Source organism: Ostreococcus lucimarinus, chromosome 10, assembly GCF_000092065.1.
Source record: "Ostreococcus lucimarinus CCE9901 chromosome 10, complete sequence".
NCBI classification, from domain to species: domain Eukaryota; kingdom Viridiplantae; phylum Chlorophyta; class Mamiellophyceae; order Mamiellales; family Bathycoccaceae; genus Ostreococcus; species Ostreococcus sp. 'lucimarinus'.
In genome coordinates this window covers 385,045-404,102 of record NC_009364.1, presented here as the reverse complement: position 1 = coordinate 404,102, position 19,058 = coordinate 385,045, and the positions used below count along the sequence as shown (strand labels likewise).

The 19,058-nt window shown below is 64.2% G+C and overlaps 12 protein-coding genes across 12 annotated transcripts; 5 read left to right on the top strand and 7 right to left on the bottom strand.

The window, feature by feature from the left end:
* Positions 1-10: 10 nt before the first annotated feature.
* OSTLU_17110 (predicted protein) lies at positions 11-649 on the bottom strand (the record flags this gene model as incomplete). Its single annotated transcript, XM_001419955.1, has 1 exon — positions 11-649. One exon carries the CDS (start codon positions 647-649, stop codon positions 11-13), a length of 639 nt encoding a protein of 212 aa, XP_001419992.1.
* Positions 650-1,453: 804 nt separating this feature from the next.
* On the top strand, positions 1,454-2,437 carry OSTLU_17109 (predicted protein; the record flags this gene model as incomplete). The annotated part of the gene is made up of 3 exons (XM_001420127.1): positions 1,454-1,485; positions 1,521-2,275; positions 2,412-2,437. 3 exons carry the CDS (start codon positions 1,454-1,456, stop codon positions 2,435-2,437), a joined length of 813 nt encoding a protein of 270 aa, XP_001420164.1.
* A 590-nt stretch (positions 2,438-3,027) lies between these two features.
* On the bottom strand, positions 3,028-3,351 carry OSTLU_26194 (predicted protein; the record flags this gene model as incomplete). The annotated part of the gene is made up of 1 exon (XM_001419954.1): positions 3,028-3,351. One exon carries the CDS (start codon positions 3,349-3,351, stop codon positions 3,028-3,030), a length of 324 nt encoding a protein of 107 aa, XP_001419991.1.
* Positions 3,352-3,485: 134 nt separating this feature from the next.
* OSTLU_93360 (predicted protein) lies at positions 3,486-4,949 on the bottom strand (the record flags this gene model as incomplete). Its single annotated transcript, XM_001419953.1, has 1 exon — positions 3,486-4,949. One exon carries the CDS (start codon positions 4,947-4,949, stop codon positions 3,486-3,488), a length of 1,464 nt encoding a protein of 487 aa, XP_001419990.1.
* A 157-nt stretch (positions 4,950-5,106) lies between these two features.
* On the bottom strand, positions 5,107-9,566 carry OSTLU_26192 (predicted protein; the record flags this gene model as incomplete). The annotated part of the gene is made up of 1 exon (XM_001419952.1): positions 5,107-9,566. The coding sequence occupies one exon, from the start codon at positions 9,564-9,566 to the stop codon at positions 5,127-5,129; it is 4,440 nt and encodes a 1,479-aa protein (XP_001419989.1). The 3' UTR covers positions 5,107-5,126.
* A 321-nt stretch (positions 9,567-9,887) lies between these two features.
* Positions 9,888-11,171, bottom strand: OSTLU_26191 (predicted protein; the record flags this gene model as incomplete). The annotated part of the gene is made up of 1 exon (XM_001419951.1): positions 9,888-11,171. One exon carries the CDS (start codon positions 11,169-11,171, stop codon positions 9,888-9,890), a length of 1,284 nt encoding a protein of 427 aa, XP_001419988.1.
* A 244-nt stretch (positions 11,172-11,415) lies between these two features.
* Positions 11,416-12,879, top strand: OSTLU_37881 (MFS family transporter: phosphate/sugar; the record flags this gene model as incomplete). The annotated part of the gene is made up of 1 exon (XM_001420126.1): positions 11,416-12,879. The coding sequence occupies one exon, from the start codon at positions 11,416-11,418 to the stop codon at positions 12,877-12,879; it is 1,464 nt and encodes a 487-aa protein (XP_001420163.1).
* A 64-nt stretch (positions 12,880-12,943) lies between these two features.
* Positions 12,944-13,846, top strand: OSTLU_26189 (predicted protein; the record flags this gene model as incomplete). The annotated part of the gene is made up of 2 exons (XM_001420125.1): positions 12,944-13,024; positions 13,172-13,846. 2 exons carry the CDS (start codon positions 12,944-12,946, stop codon positions 13,844-13,846), a joined length of 756 nt encoding a protein of 251 aa, XP_001420162.1.
* Positions 13,847-14,178: 332 nt separating this feature from the next.
* OSTLU_7649 (predicted protein) lies at positions 14,179-14,571 on the bottom strand (the record flags this gene model as incomplete). The annotated part of the gene is made up of 1 exon (XM_001419950.1): positions 14,179-14,571. A coding segment is annotated over one exon (393 nt), but the record flags the coding sequence as incomplete, so codon positions are not given.
* Positions 14,572-15,176: 605 nt separating this feature from the next.
* TAFV3501 (predicted protein) lies at positions 15,177-17,150 on the top strand (the record flags this gene model as incomplete). The annotated part of the gene is made up of 2 exons (XM_001420124.1): positions 15,177-16,934; positions 17,055-17,150. 2 exons carry the CDS (start codon positions 15,177-15,179, stop codon positions 17,148-17,150), a joined length of 1,854 nt encoding a protein of 617 aa, XP_001420161.1.
* Positions 17,151-17,750: 600 nt separating this feature from the next.
* OSTLU_26186 (predicted protein) lies at positions 17,751-18,427 on the top strand (the record flags this gene model as incomplete). Its single annotated transcript, XM_001420123.1, has 1 exon — positions 17,751-18,427. The coding sequence occupies one exon, from the start codon at positions 17,751-17,753 to the stop codon at positions 18,396-18,398; it is 648 nt and encodes a 215-aa protein (XP_001420160.1). The 3' UTR covers positions 18,399-18,427.
* A 46-nt stretch (positions 18,428-18,473) lies between these two features.
* Positions 18,474-18,866, bottom strand: OSTLU_26185 (predicted protein; the record flags this gene model as incomplete). The annotated part of the gene is made up of 1 exon (XM_001419949.1): positions 18,474-18,866. One exon carries the CDS (start codon positions 18,864-18,866, stop codon positions 18,474-18,476), a length of 393 nt encoding a protein of 130 aa, XP_001419986.1.
* Between the last annotated feature and the right edge of the window lie 192 nt (positions 18,867-19,058).

Sequence of the window (19,058 nt, the reverse complement as noted above, 5' to 3'; positions counted from 1 at the left end):
TGGTCGACTTTCACCTGTACGCCTCCACGCGCTTGAGCTCGAACTCGAACGGACCCGGGGCGTAGCCGGCGTTCTTCTCCTCCATGCCGTACGCGAATTTACTCAGCATGAACTGCATGGCGACGATTTTCCCACCGTTCGTCTTTCGGTACTCCGCGTCGTTCGTCGCCACGCCTCGACCGCGCTTCACGGGGACGAAATCGCTAAACTTGAGCTTCACCTCGGTGACGTCCCTCGGCGCGACGAACGTTTGATGAAACGCCACGTTAAACGAGTCGTTCGTGTCGTACAAAATGCACTTGTACGTTTTCCCGTCGCCGCGAACCGTCAACTTCAACCCCTCGTACGCGCTCAAATCCAACGCCCGATCAAAGTCTCGCGATTTCACCGACGCGAACCCACCTCGCACGTCTTCCGTCTCCCCCGCCAACCGCGCGAATCCATCCTTCGTCAGCGTCGCCGCCGCGTCGCTCGCCCCCCCCATGACGACGTCGTTCAGCGCGTTAAACGTCGCCGCGAACGCCTCCGCCGACATCTCCCCGAAATCGAACACCACGTCCCCTCGCACCTCGGGCGCTCGAACCGTCGGTTTCTCGCGTCCCGGCACGATCCTCGCCAGCATCCCTCCCGGCCCGTCGAAGTACTCCATCTCTCGCCGCGCCTCGTTCACCTCGCGCGGCAAAAACGTCGCCAAGAAATCATCCACCAGATTCGCCCGCGTCGGTCGTCCCGCGCGCGCGCGCGCGCGTCTCCCGCGCGCGCGCGCGGTCGTCGCGCGCGGTCGTCGCGCCGTCGATTCGCGCGCCGCGAGCGCGCCGCGCATCGCGTCGCCTCGCGTTCGCGACGGTCGTCGTTCGACGGCGTCACCGAGTGACGTCGCCCCGTCGCGCGTCGCGTCTCCGCGACGCCGCGCGACCCGCGCGCGCGTCGCGACCGCGGCGTCGCTCGATCGCGACCGCGCCGTCGGTTCGATTTTTTTTCGCGTCGCGCGCGTCGCGCGCTCCCCCGTCGTTCCCTCGTCCCGGCGATCGGGGGAACGACGGAGGGGAACGTCAATCGTCACAGTTCGTCGCGACCGTCGCGCGCGCGCGTGCCGACGACGCGCGCGCGATGCTCGACCGACGCGCGGCGATTCGACGCGCGATGGAAGCGCACGCGCACCTGAACCGCGACGGCGCGGGACGCGAGCGCGCGCGAGGGACGGTCGCGGTCGCGATCGCGTCGCCGACGATGGCGACGACGGCGGGACGACGACCGACGCTCGCGAAGCTGGGGACGACGGAACTGCGCTCGCCGCTGGCGGTGCTGGATAAAAATTCTCCGGAGAGGTTCGCGGCGAACGGAGGGGGCGCGCGGACGCCGGGAGAGGCGCGGAGGCGCGGGAAGTCGAGACTGGCGCGCGCGAGGAGCGCGAGCGAGGAGACGCTCGGGCGCGCGGCGACGGAACGCGAGGATGGGTTCGAAGCGGTGGAGGCGTTCGAGGAGGTGTTGGGGCGAATCGGGGCGAACGCGGTGCTGAGTGCGACGCAGCGGAGGGCGTTGGAGGAGATTTACGAGGAATCGCTCGAGGCGAGGTCGCTGCGGGTGGTGCTGGAAAACGTCAAGGATTCCGAGCTCGCGTTGGCGCACGCGGAGGCGACGGCGAGGAACGCGTGGGCGAAGTCGTTGGAGGAAGCGAGCGAAGAGAAATGGGCGACGCGAGTGGAGGAGACGGAGAAGGAGAACGCGAAGTTGAGGCTCGACGCGCACAAGCGTGACGTAGAGCTCGTCGCGGCGAAAGCCGAGGCGAAGCGATTGCGCGAGACGCGGGCGGAGAAGCCGAAGCTCGTCAACGCGGTTGTGCAGACGGAGACCGAAGTCGAGGAATCTGCGGTGCACAAACGAGAGATCACGGCGAAGGATGCGGAAATACTGGCGTTACGTCGCGAACTTGACATCGCCAAGACGCAAATGGAACGCGAGACGCGAGCGCACGCCGAAGAATTCGACGCGCTTCAGGACGAGCTCGCAAAGACAAAGGAAGCGTCGGAACGACGACGCGAACGCGAACTCGCTCAGATTAAAGATCGCGCGGCATTTTTCGAGCGGTGCAGCCACACCGCGGACGAGCGCGCGAATGGTGCAGAGGCCACGGCTCACGCGTTGCGCGAGGAGTTTTTGATGATTGAATCCGAAGTGAAAAAACTCAAGGAGCAAATGGCGCGCAACGCCGAGCACGCCGCGGAAGAAAAAGAGTCCATCATGTCTGCGTTGGCTGCCGCGCAGGCGCGAGCGAGTGAGTCCGAAAACGCCCCGCTCGCGCAACGCTTGAGCTTGCCGGAGGCTTTAATATCAGGCGAAATGCCGTGCAAGTGCGGTAGTGTTGCGACGGCGCAGCGTCTGAGCGCCGCGCTCGCCGATTCCACGACCAGAAACACCGAGTTGCAAGCGAAGGTGACGATGTTAGAGAACAAGCTCGAAATGCGATCGATTGGTGACGTCTTGGACAAGGAGCAAGTTGAAGCGTTGGAAGAGCGCGCGCGCGCGGCGGAGCGCCGCGTCTCCGTCGCGCGGACGGCGATGACGAGATACGTGAGCGAAAGTCAAAAGTGCTCGCCGGCGCCCTTTGTTTACTCCACGGTCGACGATTTGACGCCGATGAAACGAGCCGTAGAAAACTGGATGGAGTTCTCCGAGGCGAAACACGCGAACGAGGAAGATGAAAAACGAGAGGAAGATGAAAAAGAAGAAGAGGACAAAGATTCAGACGACGAGTTTGACTCGCCGGGGCGACATCGAGGCATGTTACCGACGCCACGACTTCGCGCGCGCGTCGCCATCCGCCTCACGCACGGACCCGCGCCGAAACTTCCTCCCGGGGCGTACAAACCAACCTCCGACGAAGAGCTTCGCCGCCGCGCGAAAGTCATGGGACTCAGCGTCAGCCCATTCGGGCGCCGATGAATAGCCGCGGCGCGTCGCGCGCGTCTTTGTCACAATGTACTGTATCTTCTGTGTCTACAACGCGCGCGATTCTAATGCATTCAATCAATACTCCGTCGGCGGCCGCGGCCCGAACGCGAACAACGCGATGGCTGACAACGTCAACAGAAATCCGCCGAGCACGAAGCTCGTTTCGTTCGTGCTCGCGTCCAGCGCGTCGTCGATTCTGCCGCCCATGCCGTACTTCCCCCCGTCCAACTTCCCCGCGGGCGTCGGCGCGTCGTCGGCGTCGTCGTCGGCGTCGTCGTCACCGCCGGCGCGCGCGAAGACGCGCGTTCGCCGCGTCGCCGGGACGCCTCGACCGCGTCGCGCGCGCGGTGCGATGGCTCGAGGCGCGGTCGTCGCCGCGACCGCGGCCGCGCGGAGCATCGGACCGGGCGACGTCGCGCGCGCGCGGCGTGCGGCGCGCGTCGGCGTCTGGGGACGTTTCAGTCGCGAGGCGGTTGTACAACAAAAGTTTTGGTCACTACAACTCGAACTCCCGTCGACGACGGCGCGTTCGATCACTTCGAGTTCGTCAGGGTCGTCGTGGCCGCTTCCGCGGTGGAGTTCGGCGACGCGTCGTCGACGTCGACGTCGAAGAGGGAAACTTGCTTGCCCGACGGCGTCGGCGGTTGCTTTTGGGCGCTTCTTCCGCGCGCGAGCGGCGTGCGCGCCGCGCGCTCGTCGACCTCGAGCTTGGCGTGGCGCTCGATGTACACCGCGTCGGATACGTCCTCATCGGATGATTCGCCGTCCGTCGCGATTTGCGCGGGCGAGACGTACGTGCTCGCCGCGCGAACCTTGGGCGTAGCGATGGTTTCGTGAATAGCGCGTTCGACATACTTTGCCGGTCCTTGCGCCGAGATGACGTTGTTGATGTCGTACGCTTCAGCCTTTCGGCTCGTTCCACGTTTGCCAGAGCTCCCCGGAGTCTTTTCCGCCGCGTGCTTGTCGCCTCTACTCTTCGACGCCGGAGTCTTAAATTTGCTCTCCGAGTTCTTTTGCGACAACTTGGGCGCGGTTTGGCTCAGTCGTTGCTTGAGCGAAGCCACGCGCTTTTGGGCGGCGTCGATTTGCTCGTACAAAGCGGTGGTGGAAATGTCGCTGTCTGAGTTCGTCTCTTTCGGTACGATGGCCTCCATGACTTTGCGCTTCTTCTCCTCGGACGACTTAGGGTTGTCTTCAGAACTCTCTCGCTTGCCCGACCCCAACGCCTTGGACCCGCTCAACTCCGCCGTGGTCGTCGTTGACGGCTCCTGCGGAGCCGGCATCGTCTTCTTCTTCGCCGCCCGACCACCTTTCGAGCCAGAGTTTTCCAAAGCGGCGAACATGGGATGTCCCAATATCACCGGCGCGCGCGGCGTCGCCTTCCCGCGGCGCAACCTCTTGCGCGGTAAATCCCCGCGCGTCCCATCATTTTTGAAGTCTTCCGACTCCTCCTCCTTCGCGTCTCGCCCGCTCGTCTCCCCTCGCGCCTTCATCGTCTCCAACCGACTCTCGTATCGTTCGATGTGCCTACCGATCTCTCGCACGCGCAATTCGATCCACAAGCACTGCCATTCCAAATCCCTCCGTTCGCTTCGCCATCCCGCGTCTAATCCTAATTTCGTCCCCCAATCTTCTCTCGACGCGCCCGTTTTCGCGCCTTCGGCGCCATCACCCTCACCGTGGCCCTTCGTCGCCTCTGTCGGATCGTTCGCGCGTCTCGCGCCCTCGCGCGCGTCCTCCCTTTCGCCTCGTCGCGTCGTTTTCTCTCCCTCCGCGCCCTCGCGCGCGTCCTCTCCGCTGCTGCGATCGCTCGCGCACGCGCGCTTCGCTCTCAGATCCTCCTCCGACGCGGTGTTGACGAGCGCGGACGTCGCGCGGTCGTCGATTGTCGAGCCGCCGACGTCGCGCGCGAAATCGACGGCGCAGCGCTCGTCGTCGGTGTCGTCGTAATCGCTCCACGTGTCGACGCCGGCGGTGAGAATGTCGTGCCACGGCATGGCGCGCGTCGCGAGCGCGCGAGGCGCGACGACCGGACGACGCGGCGAGGCGAATTCTGAGGGACGGCGCGGCGCGGAGGAGGGGACGACGAGACGCGAAGCGACTCGAAGCGGCGCGAAGCGGCGAACGACGACGATTGACGCGAAAATGCGAGGTTGAGGTTACAAGAGATGCGATCACTCGTCCCGACCGACGAAGGAGAAACGAATTTTCAAATCCGGGTTGCCTTTGTTGTACAGTTTCACCTTGCGCCGCTTCGTGTCCGCGGGCTTGGCGGCGAGGGGAAGACCGAATAAACCGAGACGGATGGATTCTTTCTCCATGAACGACCAACACCGGGTGGACATTTTCTTTTCCTTTTGCTTGTAGTGACGAAGCTCGAGGACGACGGCGGAACCTTCGGGCCACTCGGCGGGGAGGGAGTTCAACGTGACGCCGCCTTGGACGCGCATGACGTCGTCGGGACCGACTTGGACGCCGATGGGAGTGTTCTGCGACGGTTCGATGGGCGTGCCTTCGCCGTCGACGAGCGTGACGCCGAAGTGCGCGGAGGACATTTTACTCGCCTCCTTGACGTTGGCGACGGACTCGATGAAAATTCTCAGACGGTCGCCCGAGGCGTTTTGCGGCGCCGAAGCGGCGTTTGACGTCGACGCTTCGTTGAATGATGTTTGATACGTCGACGGCGCGGGCATTTGATCCGAATCTTCAACCGTCTCTGCATAAATTGTCGGTGGTGACGGTGGTTGTTCGATCATCTCTGGAGCGCCCAAAAAGTACGCTCGACGCTCGGCGTCGACTTCGTACGGGAGCTCGCCGCCGTTGACACGATGCTTCAAAAAGTGCATGAAAAGCGCAAAATCGTGCATGCTCAACTCGCTCGCGCCGGGGGTGCACGAAATGTTCCATATAACGGCCAAGTCGGAATTATCTAAGCCCGTCTTCGTCGCGAGAGAGACGATTTGTTCGCCCGTCACGCCCGGCGCGTTGGCGTCGCCTCGAAGCTTTTCCCAAGCGGCGTTGCTGCGAGACAAGTCTTCGGGAGGAATCGGGTACAATTCGTGGGGTTCCTCTTCCATTTCGTCTCGCGCATCCGTGTAGTCTTCCGCAGGCGTCGGTGGTGCCGCCGAACTTTCGTCCAAGGAAGAGAATCCACCTTCATTCCCACCTTGAAACGCCAGAGCGCTCGGCGTCGCAAACACGGATTCGTTCGCTTCAAAGCCGCTATCAAACGTCGCGCTCGGTTTCTGAGCAGTCGCGAACGCATCATCTGTAGATTCGTCCGGGTTCCAAGATGATTCTTCCCGCGGTGGCGAGGAGGCGAAATCGTCCTGCCATTGTTGGTCATCGTTTGAGGTGAACGCTTGGTTATCGAAAGTTGTAAACGCCGGCGCGCTCTCCTCCGTCGGCGAGCTCACGGCGAATGGATCTTCCGACGGAGAACGCGCTTCATCGCTCATGGGCTCGAAAGTGTCTGCACCGGTAAACTCTAAACTCTTAGCAGACGGCTCAAATGGACTATCTGCACCGGTTGCTTCGGGCTGAAATTCTTCAAACGCGCCGAAGGATTCGATCGGCTCTTCGGCAGCCGTAAAGTCGTCCGCTGGAGGCACCTCGGGTTCACTCTTAGCAGACGGCTCAAATGGACTATCTGCACCGGTTGCTTCGGGCTGAAATTCTTCAAACGCGCCGAAGGATTCGATCGGCTCTTCGGCAGCCGCAAAGTCGTCCGCTGGAGGCACCTCGGGTTCCGGTTCATCCAGAGAGAAAGATCTAAACTGGCTTTCCGACGTTGGTGCCATGGTGAACGACACGTCATCGAAATCAGTCGCATTGGAAGTCGCGAAAACGTCCGTCGCGGGCGGCGCAGCGAAGACGTCGCCGCCGCCAGCCGCGAAGATGTCGTCGGGCTCTCCGAACGCATCCGACGCACCAAACGGCTCACCAAAGTCTGCGTCAAGCGTCGGCGTTTTCGTTTCCATCACCGGGGAAACTTCGAAATCGACGAAAGAGGGAAGTCGTTCGTGCCCAGGACCTTCCGCGGGTTGGAAACTGTTTGAATCAAAAGTCACAGCACCTGCGCTTGCGAGCGCGGCTTGTGCGTCGGCGAATAGGGGTTCGCCGGCATCGGCTGCGTTCTCCGCCTCTTGCATCGCGATATTCTCGAGTCGTCGCAATACTTCCTCGTAAGACGTCATCGCTTTTTCCGCGGTGTCTTCGGCTTCCATGCGGTACAACTCTGTGGTTTCCTTGGAAGAACGAAGTGCTTCAATCTGCGCGAGCACCGCGGCGGATTTGGGAAGTGTCTCTCGCAACTTTTGCAGAGCGTTGCTCAACGCCGATCGTTCCGCATCCAGCGCCGCGTTCGCAGTCGCGAACTCGGTCTGCGCTTCAGACACCTCGCGTTCGATTCGCGACGACTCGGTAGAAATTTCTTGTTTGAGCTCTTCCACTTCCGCGCGCTTGGACGCAACGAGCACTTGGTTTTGAACCTTGTCCTTGGCGTTTTGTTCGTCTTTTTCCTTTGCCACGCGCAGCTTCTCTGTCAACTCGTCGCTTTCTTGCCCCAACCGCGCCATTCCAAGCTCCATCTCTTGTTGCTGCTCTTCGAATTTCAACTCCGCGGCATCGATGCGCGCCTCGATTTGACTGAGAGCTTGCTGAGACATGAGATACTTGTCCTCCATCTGCGCTCGCATCGCGTCAATCTTTGAGTTGAGGTTCGCGAGCACGCCCTCCTTCGTAGACATCTCTTTTTGGTGCGACTGCTCCTGTGCGTCGAAAGCCGCTTCTTCTGCCTTGAGCGCAGATTCAGCTTCGATTATTTTGTCGTCGAGGACGGACATTTCCATGGCTTGATTCTCCGCCAACGCGCGGCGCTTCTCCAGGGCCTGTCTAACGGCCTCGGAAACCTCTTCGTGCGACGTCCTCTTCTCTTCGAGCTTGAGCTTGTGAGTGGCCAAATCGCTGTCCATGACAGATTTCGCGGCTTCAAGTTCAGCTTTCGCGAGCGAAACCTTCGCTTCGAGATCAGAACGCTCCTTGTCGCACGCAGCGATCGTACTTTCCGTTTTTTCTTTTTCCTTCACCGCGTCTTCTCTGCACTTTTGAATCTTCGCGCTGAGATCTTCCATCACCGCGGGATGCGACGCCGTTTTGGCTTCACGTTTCGCGATGAGCGCTTCGGTTTCTGCTTGTAGCGCTTCCAACTGCTTCTGACTTCGACTAGTCTCCATTTCGAGCTTGGCATCCACGGCTTGCATTTCTCGCATCGCTGCGGCTTTCGCGCGCTCCGCCTTGGCGACTTCGACCGCTCGCTTCATGAGCGCTTGCGAAGCGTCAGCGGCGGCTTTATCAGTTTGCGTTTTAAGCGAGCGCGTTTCGGCTTCAATCTTCGACAGCTTGTCTTGCATCGCTTTCACTGGTAAAGCCGCAACAGCAGAAGCGTTGGCAACTTGGGCCCTCAAGCGCTCGTACTCCGCCAAGGTTGACTGGTACTGCGCCTTTTTCGCCGCGATGAGCTGTTGCGCGTCTGCCTTCACCCGGCTCTCCTTTTGAACGAGCTCCGCGTGCTGCTGCCGCGCATTGTCGAGGCGCGCTGTTGCGTCGCGCTTCATTCGCTCTGCCTCAGCTTCCGCGGCCTCGACGGCGGCGCGCGCAGCGTTGACGTCCTCGTCCGCTGCGTCGATGGCTCGTTGCGCGCGAGCGATGCGAGCCTCGGCGGCTGCCCGCTTCGCATCGGCGGCTTGTACTTCGCGTTTTGCCTTCTCCGCTCGCGCCTGAGACTCGCGTTCTAGTCGTTCGATTTCGCCGCTATCATTAAGCGAATCCAGCGACATGGCACTCGTCGCCTCGAGCGCACTCGCGCCGAGCGTCGGCGCGCCCGCGCTCGCAAAAAAGTTGTCCTCCAGTTTGGAAACGCTCGCGTCCGATACCGACGGTACGGGTGCGCTCGGCGCCACGCTCGCGCTTGGTGTCATCATCGGCGTCACCGGTGTGTTACCTTGCGCGCGAATGAGCGCGTACACATCGTGCATAGCCGCCGCGAACGCCTCTCGATCCACCGTCGACGCCCCGCGCGAGGCCCTCGCCACGCACAACTGCACCGAAAGCATCGGCAGCGCCGCCTTAGATAAAAACTTCACCGCTCCATCCACGCTCACCGCGCCCTTTCCCTCCACATCGAGCGTTCGAAAGTGTCCAAAGTACTTCCTTCGCTCCGCATCCGTCATGGGCGCCGCCTTCACCGTCGTCGCGCTCGCGCTCGCCGGCGTCCTCGGCGATTCCACGATCCCGCCTCCCACGCTCTTTCCCTCCCCTCCCGCCCCTGGCGTCACAAACGCCGCGTTCGGCGCCTCCATCTCCCGCGCCACGAGTTCCAAGCACTCTCCCAGCTCCTTCGCCGACGCCAGCCGTCCCGTGCCTCGCGTCGCCGCCTTCCAGATCTTGCTCAACGCGCCGTCGCTCAACCCGCTCGGTCGTAAGAACGCCACCGCGTGCTCGCCTCGAATCGTCCCGTGTCCGCTCGCGCTCGCGCGCGTCCAGTGCGCGCTCAGCGCGTCCGCATCGCGAATCGTCGCGCGTAAACTCTCGGGCGTCCAGCGCAGCGACGACATTCGCGCCGCGACGAATGCGTCGCGCGTCGCGTCGCGCGCGCGCGTTCGGGTCGCGCGAGGCGCGAGGCGCGCGCGCGAGGGTGTTTTCTTTCGTTCGCGCGATCCGCGGTCGAATTCTGACGCGCGCTCGATTGTGACGACGGACGCGCGTCGCTCGGTGGATTGCAGAGCAATGCAGCGCGAACCGCGACGCGCGACGGCGGCGACGACGACGGTTGACCGGCGAACGCGGCGTCGTCGACGACGCGCGCGATGGGACCGAAGCGCGGCGCGAGGGCGGAATCGTGGGATGCGATACAAAGTCGACGACGACGGGAAGGGCTAGGCGACGAAGACGTGGGGAAAACGGTCCGGACGCGCGAGCGCGGCGACGGCGGCGGCGACGCGCTCGCGAGGTCGCTCGGAACCAAAGGCGAAGACGCGAAGGACGGAATCGTCGTCCGAGTCGACGTCGCGCGCGAGAAACCCGGACGCACACAGTGCGGCGGGTTTGTGCGCGCGAGGGGCGACGATGAGGCGCGGAATGTCGCTCGGACGGCGTCGGGGGCACTGGCAGTCGATCTCTCGACGCACGGCTTCGCTCCACGCGCGAAGGGTTTCGCCGACGCTGTACACGCGAATTTCGCGCAACGGCGTCGCGGAAAACTGGCCCTCGAGCGCGGCGGCGACGAGGAAGTACGCCTTGCATCGACGAAGCTGCTCGAGCGAGCACCGCGAGTGTGTGCGCGTGGATTGAGCGTCGTACTGTCGCCAGTAATACAGCGCGCGCGGCACCTTGCCGACGGTGAAACCGTGGTGAAACCAGCGGTGCCAAAAGTCGGAATCCACCGGCCACCATCGATGCGGACGCGCGTCCGGCGCCGGCGTTCCTCTGGCGCACGTCGCGAAATCCGACACCGCGCCGTCGTCCGTGCGCCACAAGTCTCTGTACAACGCCCCCTCGGGCGTCTTGGCGCGCAACTCTTCGAGCTTGGCTCGCCGAAAGAGCGCCGACGCGCGAAGCGCGGGAATCTCAATAAATCGACCTCGCGCCAGCTCGCGCGGTTCGAGCAAGCCATTTTGCCACCGTTCGAACCTTTTCATCCCCTCGCGCTCCGTCCCACACAGCTCGATGCGCGACGTCGCCGCGTCCCACTCCGCGTTCGCCTCGAGCGCGTCGGCGAGCGATCGAAACGCGTCCGGCGGCCGCAAATCATCCGACTCCATCTCCCCCACCAACGCTCCTCGCGACGCCTCGAAGCACGCGTTCAGCGCCAACCCTTGTCCACTCGGACTCTTCCCCTCCCGGTCGCGATCGAGCAACAGCACGCGCATCTCGCACGTCCTCGACGCCGCTCTCGCGACGTCCTCCGCGCCTCGCCTCCGCGCCCGCGTCGCGTCCCCCGTCAGCGCGTCCTCCGCGAACCCATCGCTCGCGCGCGTCCCCGCGTCGCTCGACGCGTTCGAGTCTCGCGCTTCGAGCGCGCGCTCGAGCGTCAGCAGCCACTCGCGCGTGCCGTCGTCGCTGCCGTCGTCGCCGACGACGAGCTCGAGCGCGACGTCGCGCTGCGTCAGCACGCTCTCCACGCACGCCGCGAGCCAGGGCATGGCGTTGCGCGCGGGCATCAGCACGCTGATCTCCGGCGTCGCGCCCGCGCCCGCGCGCGTCCTCGAGCGCTTCGCGCGCGGCGCCGCGCGCGCGTCGTCGTCGTCGCGCGGCATTGCGCGGCGGCGAATGCGCGCTCGAGCGGCGTCTCGCGTCGGCGGGCTCGCGCGCGCGTCGACGCGCGCGGCGCGAGCGTCGACGACGAATCGCGCGGCGCGCGCGGACGCGACGCGCGCGACGCGCGCGACGCGCGGGACGACGACGATGGCGACGGGAGGACGTAACGAACTCTCGCGCGCGCGCGACGACGACGACGCGCGCGCGACGCGCGAGATCGAGCTCGCGACGCTCGCGCGCGACGACGACGACGACGGCGACGGCGGCGGCGACGCGCCGGCGCGCGATCGGCGCGAGGCGGACGCGGGACGAGCCTGGCTCGGGACGACGGCGGCGTGCGCGTTCGCGGTGGCGACGTGCTACGCGGACCGCTCAAACATTTCGACCGCGATCGTCGCGATGAAGGATGGGTTCGGGTGGGATAAATTCGAGGAAGGGTTGGTGCTGAGCGCGTTTTTTTACGGATACGGGGCGACGCAGATCGTGGGAGGACGGTGGGCGGATCGAGCGGGCGGGAAGACGACGCTGGGTTGGGGCGTCGCGGCGTGGTCGGCGGCGACGGCGCTGACGCCGGCGGCGGCGCGCGCGGGGATCGCGCCGTTGATCGCGATGCGGGTGATTTTGGGCATGGGTGAGGGTTTGGCGTTTCCGGCGTGTCACGCGCTCATCGCGAGAGAGGTGCCGAGGGAGAAGCGGTCGACGGCGGTGGCGGCGGTGACTGCGGCTTCCTACGCGGGCGCGGCGTTCGCGTTCGCGGTGACGCCGGGATTAGTGAGCGAGTTCGGATGGCCGAGTGCGTTTTATAGCTTTGGCGCGATCGCGCTGTTGTGGGCACCGTTTTGGTTCGCACTTCCGGACCATCGCGAGCCGCGCGGCGTAGACGATGAAATCGAAGACGCGGAGACGAGACGATTCATCGCGGAATCGAGCGCCACGGCGACGAAGCCGCCGGCGTCGTTCGCGATTTGGACGGAGCTGATACGTCGCAAGGAAGTGCGCGCGATTTGCGTCGCGCAATTCACGCAGAGCTGGGGCATGTACGGCCTTCTGAGTTGGCTGCCGACGTACTTTAACGAGGCGCAAGGCGTCGATTTGGCCGACCTCCCAGCCTTCACGTTCGCGCCGTACATTCTTCAAGGCGTCCTCGGATTCGGCGTCGGTATCATCGCAGACGACCTCATTCACAACAAAAACGTGCGGGTGAAAACGGTGAGACGCGCGGCGCAGTGCGCCGGCACGCTCGGCCCCGCGCTGTGCCTCCTCGTCGCCGCGTCGCCGCTCGCCGAAGGCAACGCCACGCTCGCCGCCGTCGCCGTAGACCTCGGTCTCGCGCTCTCCGCCCTGACACTCGCGGGCGTGAGCGTCTCGCATCTAGACATCGCGCCTCGACACGCCGGCATGGTCTTCGCCACCGGCAACACCGCCGCCACGCTCGCCGGCGCGCTCGCCGTGCCCGTCAGCGGCGCCATCCTCGACGCCTCCGATTCCTGGTCCTTAGTCTTCGCCGTCATCGCCTTCGTGTACGTTTCTGGCGCTATTTATTGGTACGTCAACCTCGGCGATCGCGAGTTGACGTTGGACGCGGACGCCCGCGACGCGCTATACCCGTAGCGATAGCCGTAGTCTAGTCGTGTTGGTGCCAAACGCCCGGCTGTTGCCGCATAATCGCGCGCGCATGCCCGACCCGATTCCGTGCGCGCGCGCGCGCGAACAGCGCGAACGCTCGAAAGACGTGTGCGATGACATCACGAACGCGGTGCGTCGCCCGCGAGCGCTCGAACGCGCGACGCGACGCGCGCGACGGTTTGAAAATTTCAAATTCGTCGTGGTTCCCCTCGCGACGCGAAATGCGCGACGCGACGCGCGAATGAGGACTGACGACGCGACGTGACGACGCGAATAGGTGGAACATTACGCCGCCGAAGGGTTCGACGCGCTCGAGTCGTGCTTGAACGAGGAGACGGACCCGGATGAGCGCACGAAGGCGGCGTTTAAGCACGGTTTGGACGCGCTGTACGCGAAGCTGCAGTTGAAGATTGGCGACAACTTTAATCGGTTCTGTTCGCACGCCAAAGCGGCGTGCTTCGCGATTCCGAGCGAAGTGATTGAGTATGAGTCGCGCGTGGAAGAGATTGACGCGCTGCCGAGCGTGAGTGAAGAGGAGGAAAGCGCGTTGGACGGGGAGTTGCGCTCGCTGCGAGCGCGAATCTCTCGAGCGAGGGCGTTGAAGACGACGAGTGAAAAGGAGTGTAAGGCGTTGGACAAGGAGTTAGAATCGCACGTTGAAGTTGTTGGTAGAATTCAAGCCATCACGGCGGCGGTTGGTAAGGAAAACGCGCGAGTGAAGGAGGGACTGAACGCGGCGGGGGCAATCGTGCACACGGCGAAGCAGTTGCAACCGTTGTTGGCGCAAGCCGAAGCCATGCAGCGTACCGGCGGTTTCATGCCTGAGCGCTCGACGAGTATCGATCCGGTGGTGATGGCGAATAACGCGGTGAAGCAGCACTTCATTCAAGGGAGCTCTTTGAGCGTGTTGCGTTCGCTCAACGCCAAGCTGAGTTCGCAAGTGACGGCGTAGCGTGCGTGTACGGCGCATCGTGTAACAAAAACCTTAGTCCCTCATTTCTGGCGCCGAGCGATGATAGAATAAATTCGATTGCAATGTCGTTGGTCGTTCAAATCACGCGCGCGCGCGTCTCGCTGATCTTACCATCCCTTCTGATGGGTATCGCGATACGTTCCCGGGATGCCGCCTTTGGGCATGAAGCGTTCGCTGAGTCGCGTCCAGTACAACTTGAGCGTATCTAACAGCATCAACAACGCGTTCCTCGTCTTTTTGCCGCCACCTCTATTGGGGTCGTATCCACCGAGGTTGCCGCTACTCGGCGCCCCCGGCACTGTGGCTCCGCCCGGCAAAACGCTCTCGTTCGCGGCGATGCTAATGAAGAACCCAAACGGCACGAACCAGACGATCATGAAGAAAAAGCCGAGCACGTACTCGGTGCTGTGATAAGTGCTGTGAAAGTGTCGCACCCACACCCAGTGCGTCGCGCCCATCGCCGCGAGCGAACCCAAAAACTCTCCGCTCGTAAAGTCTATGAACGGAAACCGCTTCAACATCCGCGAGTACGCGAACTGCGCCAAACAACTCACCGCGCACGCGAAGAACGGCATGCGATCGACGATGAACAGCAGCGCGTGAAACCCGTACGACGCCTTGATCGACCAATCGAGCACCTTCTTCGTCAACCGCGTGTACTCTTCGACCATCTCCGCGAGGTAGTACAACCCTGCGCGCGTCGCGCGTTCGCCGCGTCGTCCGTCAGTCCTCGCGCTCGCGCGCGCCTCACCGCGCCTCGCGTCTCATCGCCGCGATCCACGCCTCGCGCGCGCGCCACCGCGCCCCCCGTCGCCGCGCCATCGTCACCCAACGAATCGGATCATCGCGTCGCGTCGTCGGCGCGTTCGCGCGTCGCACGCACCGGTGGCGAGGCACACCGCCATGAACACCAAGAACACATACCCCCCGACGTACACCAGGGCGTTGGCGACGATCTCCATCGTCGCGGCGCGCCGTCGAGTGTCGCGATTCTCGTCGCCCGCGGTCGAATTCGATCGTCGACGCCCGATCGCCGCACTCGTCGCCGCGCGCGGCGCAGAACGCGCGCGTTCGACCGCGCGTCGTCGCGGCGCGGAACGCGCGCGCGTCGCGCGACGCGCGCGCGCGCTCGATGTCGCACCCGAGCGAAGAGACGCCGAGCGAAAACGACGCGCTCGATCGGGTCGTGCTGCGCTACCTGCAGCGCCGAGGGTACAGGAACGCCGCGGGCGTCCTGCGCACGGAGAGCGGACTGGCGAAGCGATTGGCGGAGGCGGACGCGGCGAGCGGGATGAGCGTCGCGAGCGCGATGGGCGCGGACGCGGCGATCAGCGATCACTTGCTGTACCACGCGGAGACGGAGACGGATCCGCGAGGCGCGGCGAGCGGATACGCGACGCTGCGAGAGTGGGCGCAAAATTCGTTGGATATGTACAAGAGTGAACTGTGTAGGGTGCTGTTCCCGATGTTCGCGCACGTGTTGCTGGATTTGGTGAAGAAGGGATACGCGGAGGACGCGCGAGAGTTTTACGCGACGCACCACGCGGACCACATGCGGCTGTACGGGGAGGATTTGGCGGCGTTGAGCGCGCTGAGCGATCCCGAGCACGTGCTCACGGACCCGGTCGCGAGGAAGTTTTTGGATAACAAGGTGAGCCTGAAAATGACGCAGTATTCGTTTGAGTTGCTGGTCAAGTTTTTACACGCGCAAAATCTCATCTCGATGTTGGCGGTGTTGAACGCGCACCTGTGCGTGGAAGTGTTGAAGGGCGAACCGAGTCCGTACGAGGACGAGAAAGAGGGTTCTGTGGTCATCACCGGACGCGCGCCTGAGGCGCAACGCAAATTTAACAGCATCAAGGGCCGATGGGGATTAGTGGACTCGTGCTTGGAAATCGAGAGGGTGAAGCAGTTTAGAAAGGAATCAAAGGAAAAGGAAAAAGAAGCGGCGGCGAAGGCGCGCGAAGAGGCGAAGAAGTCGAAGAAGCAGAAGAAGGAAGAAGCCGCCGCCGCTGAAGAACGAGACGCCGCGGGTGGGGATGAGGAGATGGAGGACGCGCCCGAGAAGAAAACGGAAGCCGAGTATCCGGTGGCCATGCTCGAAGATCCGCCGAACGTGATCAAAGGCAAGGTACCGGTGCCACAGCTCGATTACGACGCATTCGAAGAGGCTTTGGAGGATTTGCGGTGGCGAATAAGGCTTTCGAAGGATGTCCTACCCACGGTGGCGTTCTTCACATTCACGCACGCGCACGGATTGTTAATCTGCGCCGACGCCACGGGCGACGTCAAGCACGTGGCTGGTGGCTTTTCGGACTCTGTCGTGCGCGTTTGGCATTTAGAAGAAGAAGATGAAGACGACAAGGACAAAGAGATTCCGGTTGATCGCGACGCAAAGACGCCGCGATCGATTCCGATGACTGAGTTCGTCGGCCACAGCGCGCCCGTGCAACAAGTCGCGTTTAGCCCGTGTGGAAAGTTTTTGTTATCGGTGTCGCGAGACTGCCACGTGCGCGTGTGGAGCATGGAGCTGAAGATATGTCTGTGCGCGTACGAAGGTCACCTGCATCCGATTTGGGACGTGCAGTGGAGTCCCTTCGGGCACTACTTCGCCACCGCGTGTCACGACCGCGTGGCGCGCGTGTACGCGATGGACGCGCCTTTCCCGCGTCGTATGTTCGTGGGTCATCTTTCGAACGTCGATTGCGTGGCGTGGCATCCGAACTGTAATTACGTCGCCACCGGCTCCGCCGATCGCACCGTGCGTCTGTGGGACATGTTCGATGGCGAATGCGTTCGCGTTTTCGCCGGTCACGCCGCTGGTGTGCGCGCCATAGTATTCGCGCCCGACGGTCGAACCATCGCCAGCGCCTCGGATGACGGTCGCATTTGCATGTGGGATCTCAGGCGCGCCTCGTGCGTGATCTCGTACAAAGGTCACGTTGGTCCGGTGTATTCCATGGACTTTGCCGGCGGCGGCAATTTACTCGTCTCCGGTGGTGCGGACGACACCGTGCGCGTCTGGGACGCAACCGTCCCCGCCGACGAGGTAGAAAAGCTAAAAGAAGTCCCCGCGGACGCGGACGCCGCGACGCTCGCCGCCGCCGCGGCTGCGGCCGCCGCCGCGAAAGCCGCCGCCGACGCCGCCGCGGCCAGACGCGAAGTCATCCGCCGCGTCCCGCTCGAGACGTTCCCGACCAAGAACACCCCGGTGTTCCGCGTCAAGTTTTCAAGGCGTAACTTGTGCTTAGCCATGGGCGCCCGCAGATCGACCAAGGAATAATCACACTTAAGAAATCGTAGTCTCCTCGCTCGCCCGTTCTGTTACGGCGGCTCGACCGCCGTCGTCGTCCGCATTCGGCCGCGCCCCATGCCCCTCCGCGCGCCGTCCATCGCGCCGCGCGCGCCGTCGGCGGCGCTCGCGCGTCGCGCGTCGCGCGTCTCGCGCGCGCGTCGGCGCGCGGCGCGACCAGCCGCCGCGAACGACGACGCGCTCGGCGCTTTCCTTCCGCGACGGCGACCGCGACGACGCGCCGACGACGACGCGAAGCGCGCCGACGACGACGCGAACGAACGCCGCGCGACCGATGACTCGGCGACGTCGACGTCGACGTCCATCGCGGCGTCGACGTTCGTTCGCGCGTACGACGACGACGACGCGCCGCGGGACGCGCGGCGCGAGACGCGGCGGAAAGAACGCGACGCGTACGTCGCGCGAAAGCGCGCGAGGGAGGCGAGAAAACACGCGTGTGAATACGTCGTCGTCGTCGAGGGCGGCGCGGACGTTCGAGCGGTGCGAAACAAGGCGGGATTTACGAGCGAACGAGCGAAAGTCGTCGCGGTGCGACATCGAGGCGCGTTTCGCAGGCGACCGAACGGCGAGATGGAGGTGAAGCGCGAGAGAATGGATGAGATCGAGGAATTAAGCGTAAAGTATGACGCACCGATCGTCGTGTTGTTCGATTGCGACACCGCGGGGCGGCAGCTGAGGAATGCGTTTTTGCGACGTTTTCCCGACGCCGCGCACGCGTTTATGGGCACGCGCGTGAGCTCGGCGAAAGAGGACGGAAAGTGGCACGCGCGAGGGAACGTGGGCGTCGAGCACGGCGAGGGCGAGGACATCGCGCGCGCGATCGCCGACGCTCGCCGCGCCGACCGAGATCGCGCGGTGTTCACGCGCGAGGCGCTCGCCGAGTGGGGGCTCGTCGCCGACGCCGACGCCGACGCCGACGTCTGGGCCGACTTCGGCGGCGTCGTGCAGCGCAGACGATTGGTGGGCGAGTACCTCGGCGTGGGCGATTGCGACGGTCGACAATTACTTCGCCAGATGAACCTGTTCTTCACCGAGGACGAGGCGCGCGAGGCGATCGAAGCGCTTCCCAAACGCGGCGAGCCCGTCCCGCCGAAAATGACCGACGGTCGCGCCGATCGCGCCCGCGCCGGCGCGCGCGACCTCGACGATTTCACCGCGTTAGGTTTCGATCCCACGGCGTACGTTCCGCCCGGTCGCGCGCCCAGAGGATTCGAGTAGGATTTTTATTTTCAAACGACCCTCGCGCGTTCGTCTCGTCGCGTCGCGCGCGCGCCTCCCGCGTCTCTCCCTCGTCTAGTACCCCGTCAGCTTCCCTCCCCGTCCCACGATCTCCCCCACGCAAAACCACGCGTACACCTCCGCCGCGAACACCACCGCCGTCCCGATCGTCGCCACGTCCGCCTCGCCCGCTCGCGCTCGCGCCGCCGTCGCCCTCGCCGCCGCCGCCTCCGCCGTCGCCGCCTCGATCGCCCGCGGCAGCCGCGCCAGGTTCGTGTACACGAACTCGCGTCCCAGTCGCTTCGCCCGCGCCGGGTCTCGCACGACGTACTCGGCGTTCGCCGCCATGGTTTTCTCGTACCGCGCGATCACCTCGGGCGCGATCGCGTCGTACGTCGCGCTCGCGGCGCGCGACGCGGCGGCGCGCGCGCGGCGCGCGGCGTCGAGCGTCCGATTCGCGAGCGTCATGCGTCGAGGCGCGCGACGACGCGCGCGCGCGTGTGCGGACGCGCGAAGATCGACGAGACGACGACGACGACAGATCGACGCGCGCGGCGACGCGCGTCGCGACGCGCGCGCGACGCGCGGACCGGGCGCGGGAGACGACGCGCCGCGAGACTCGCGCGGCGGCGCGAACCAGCGTCGCGACGGCGCGGCGCG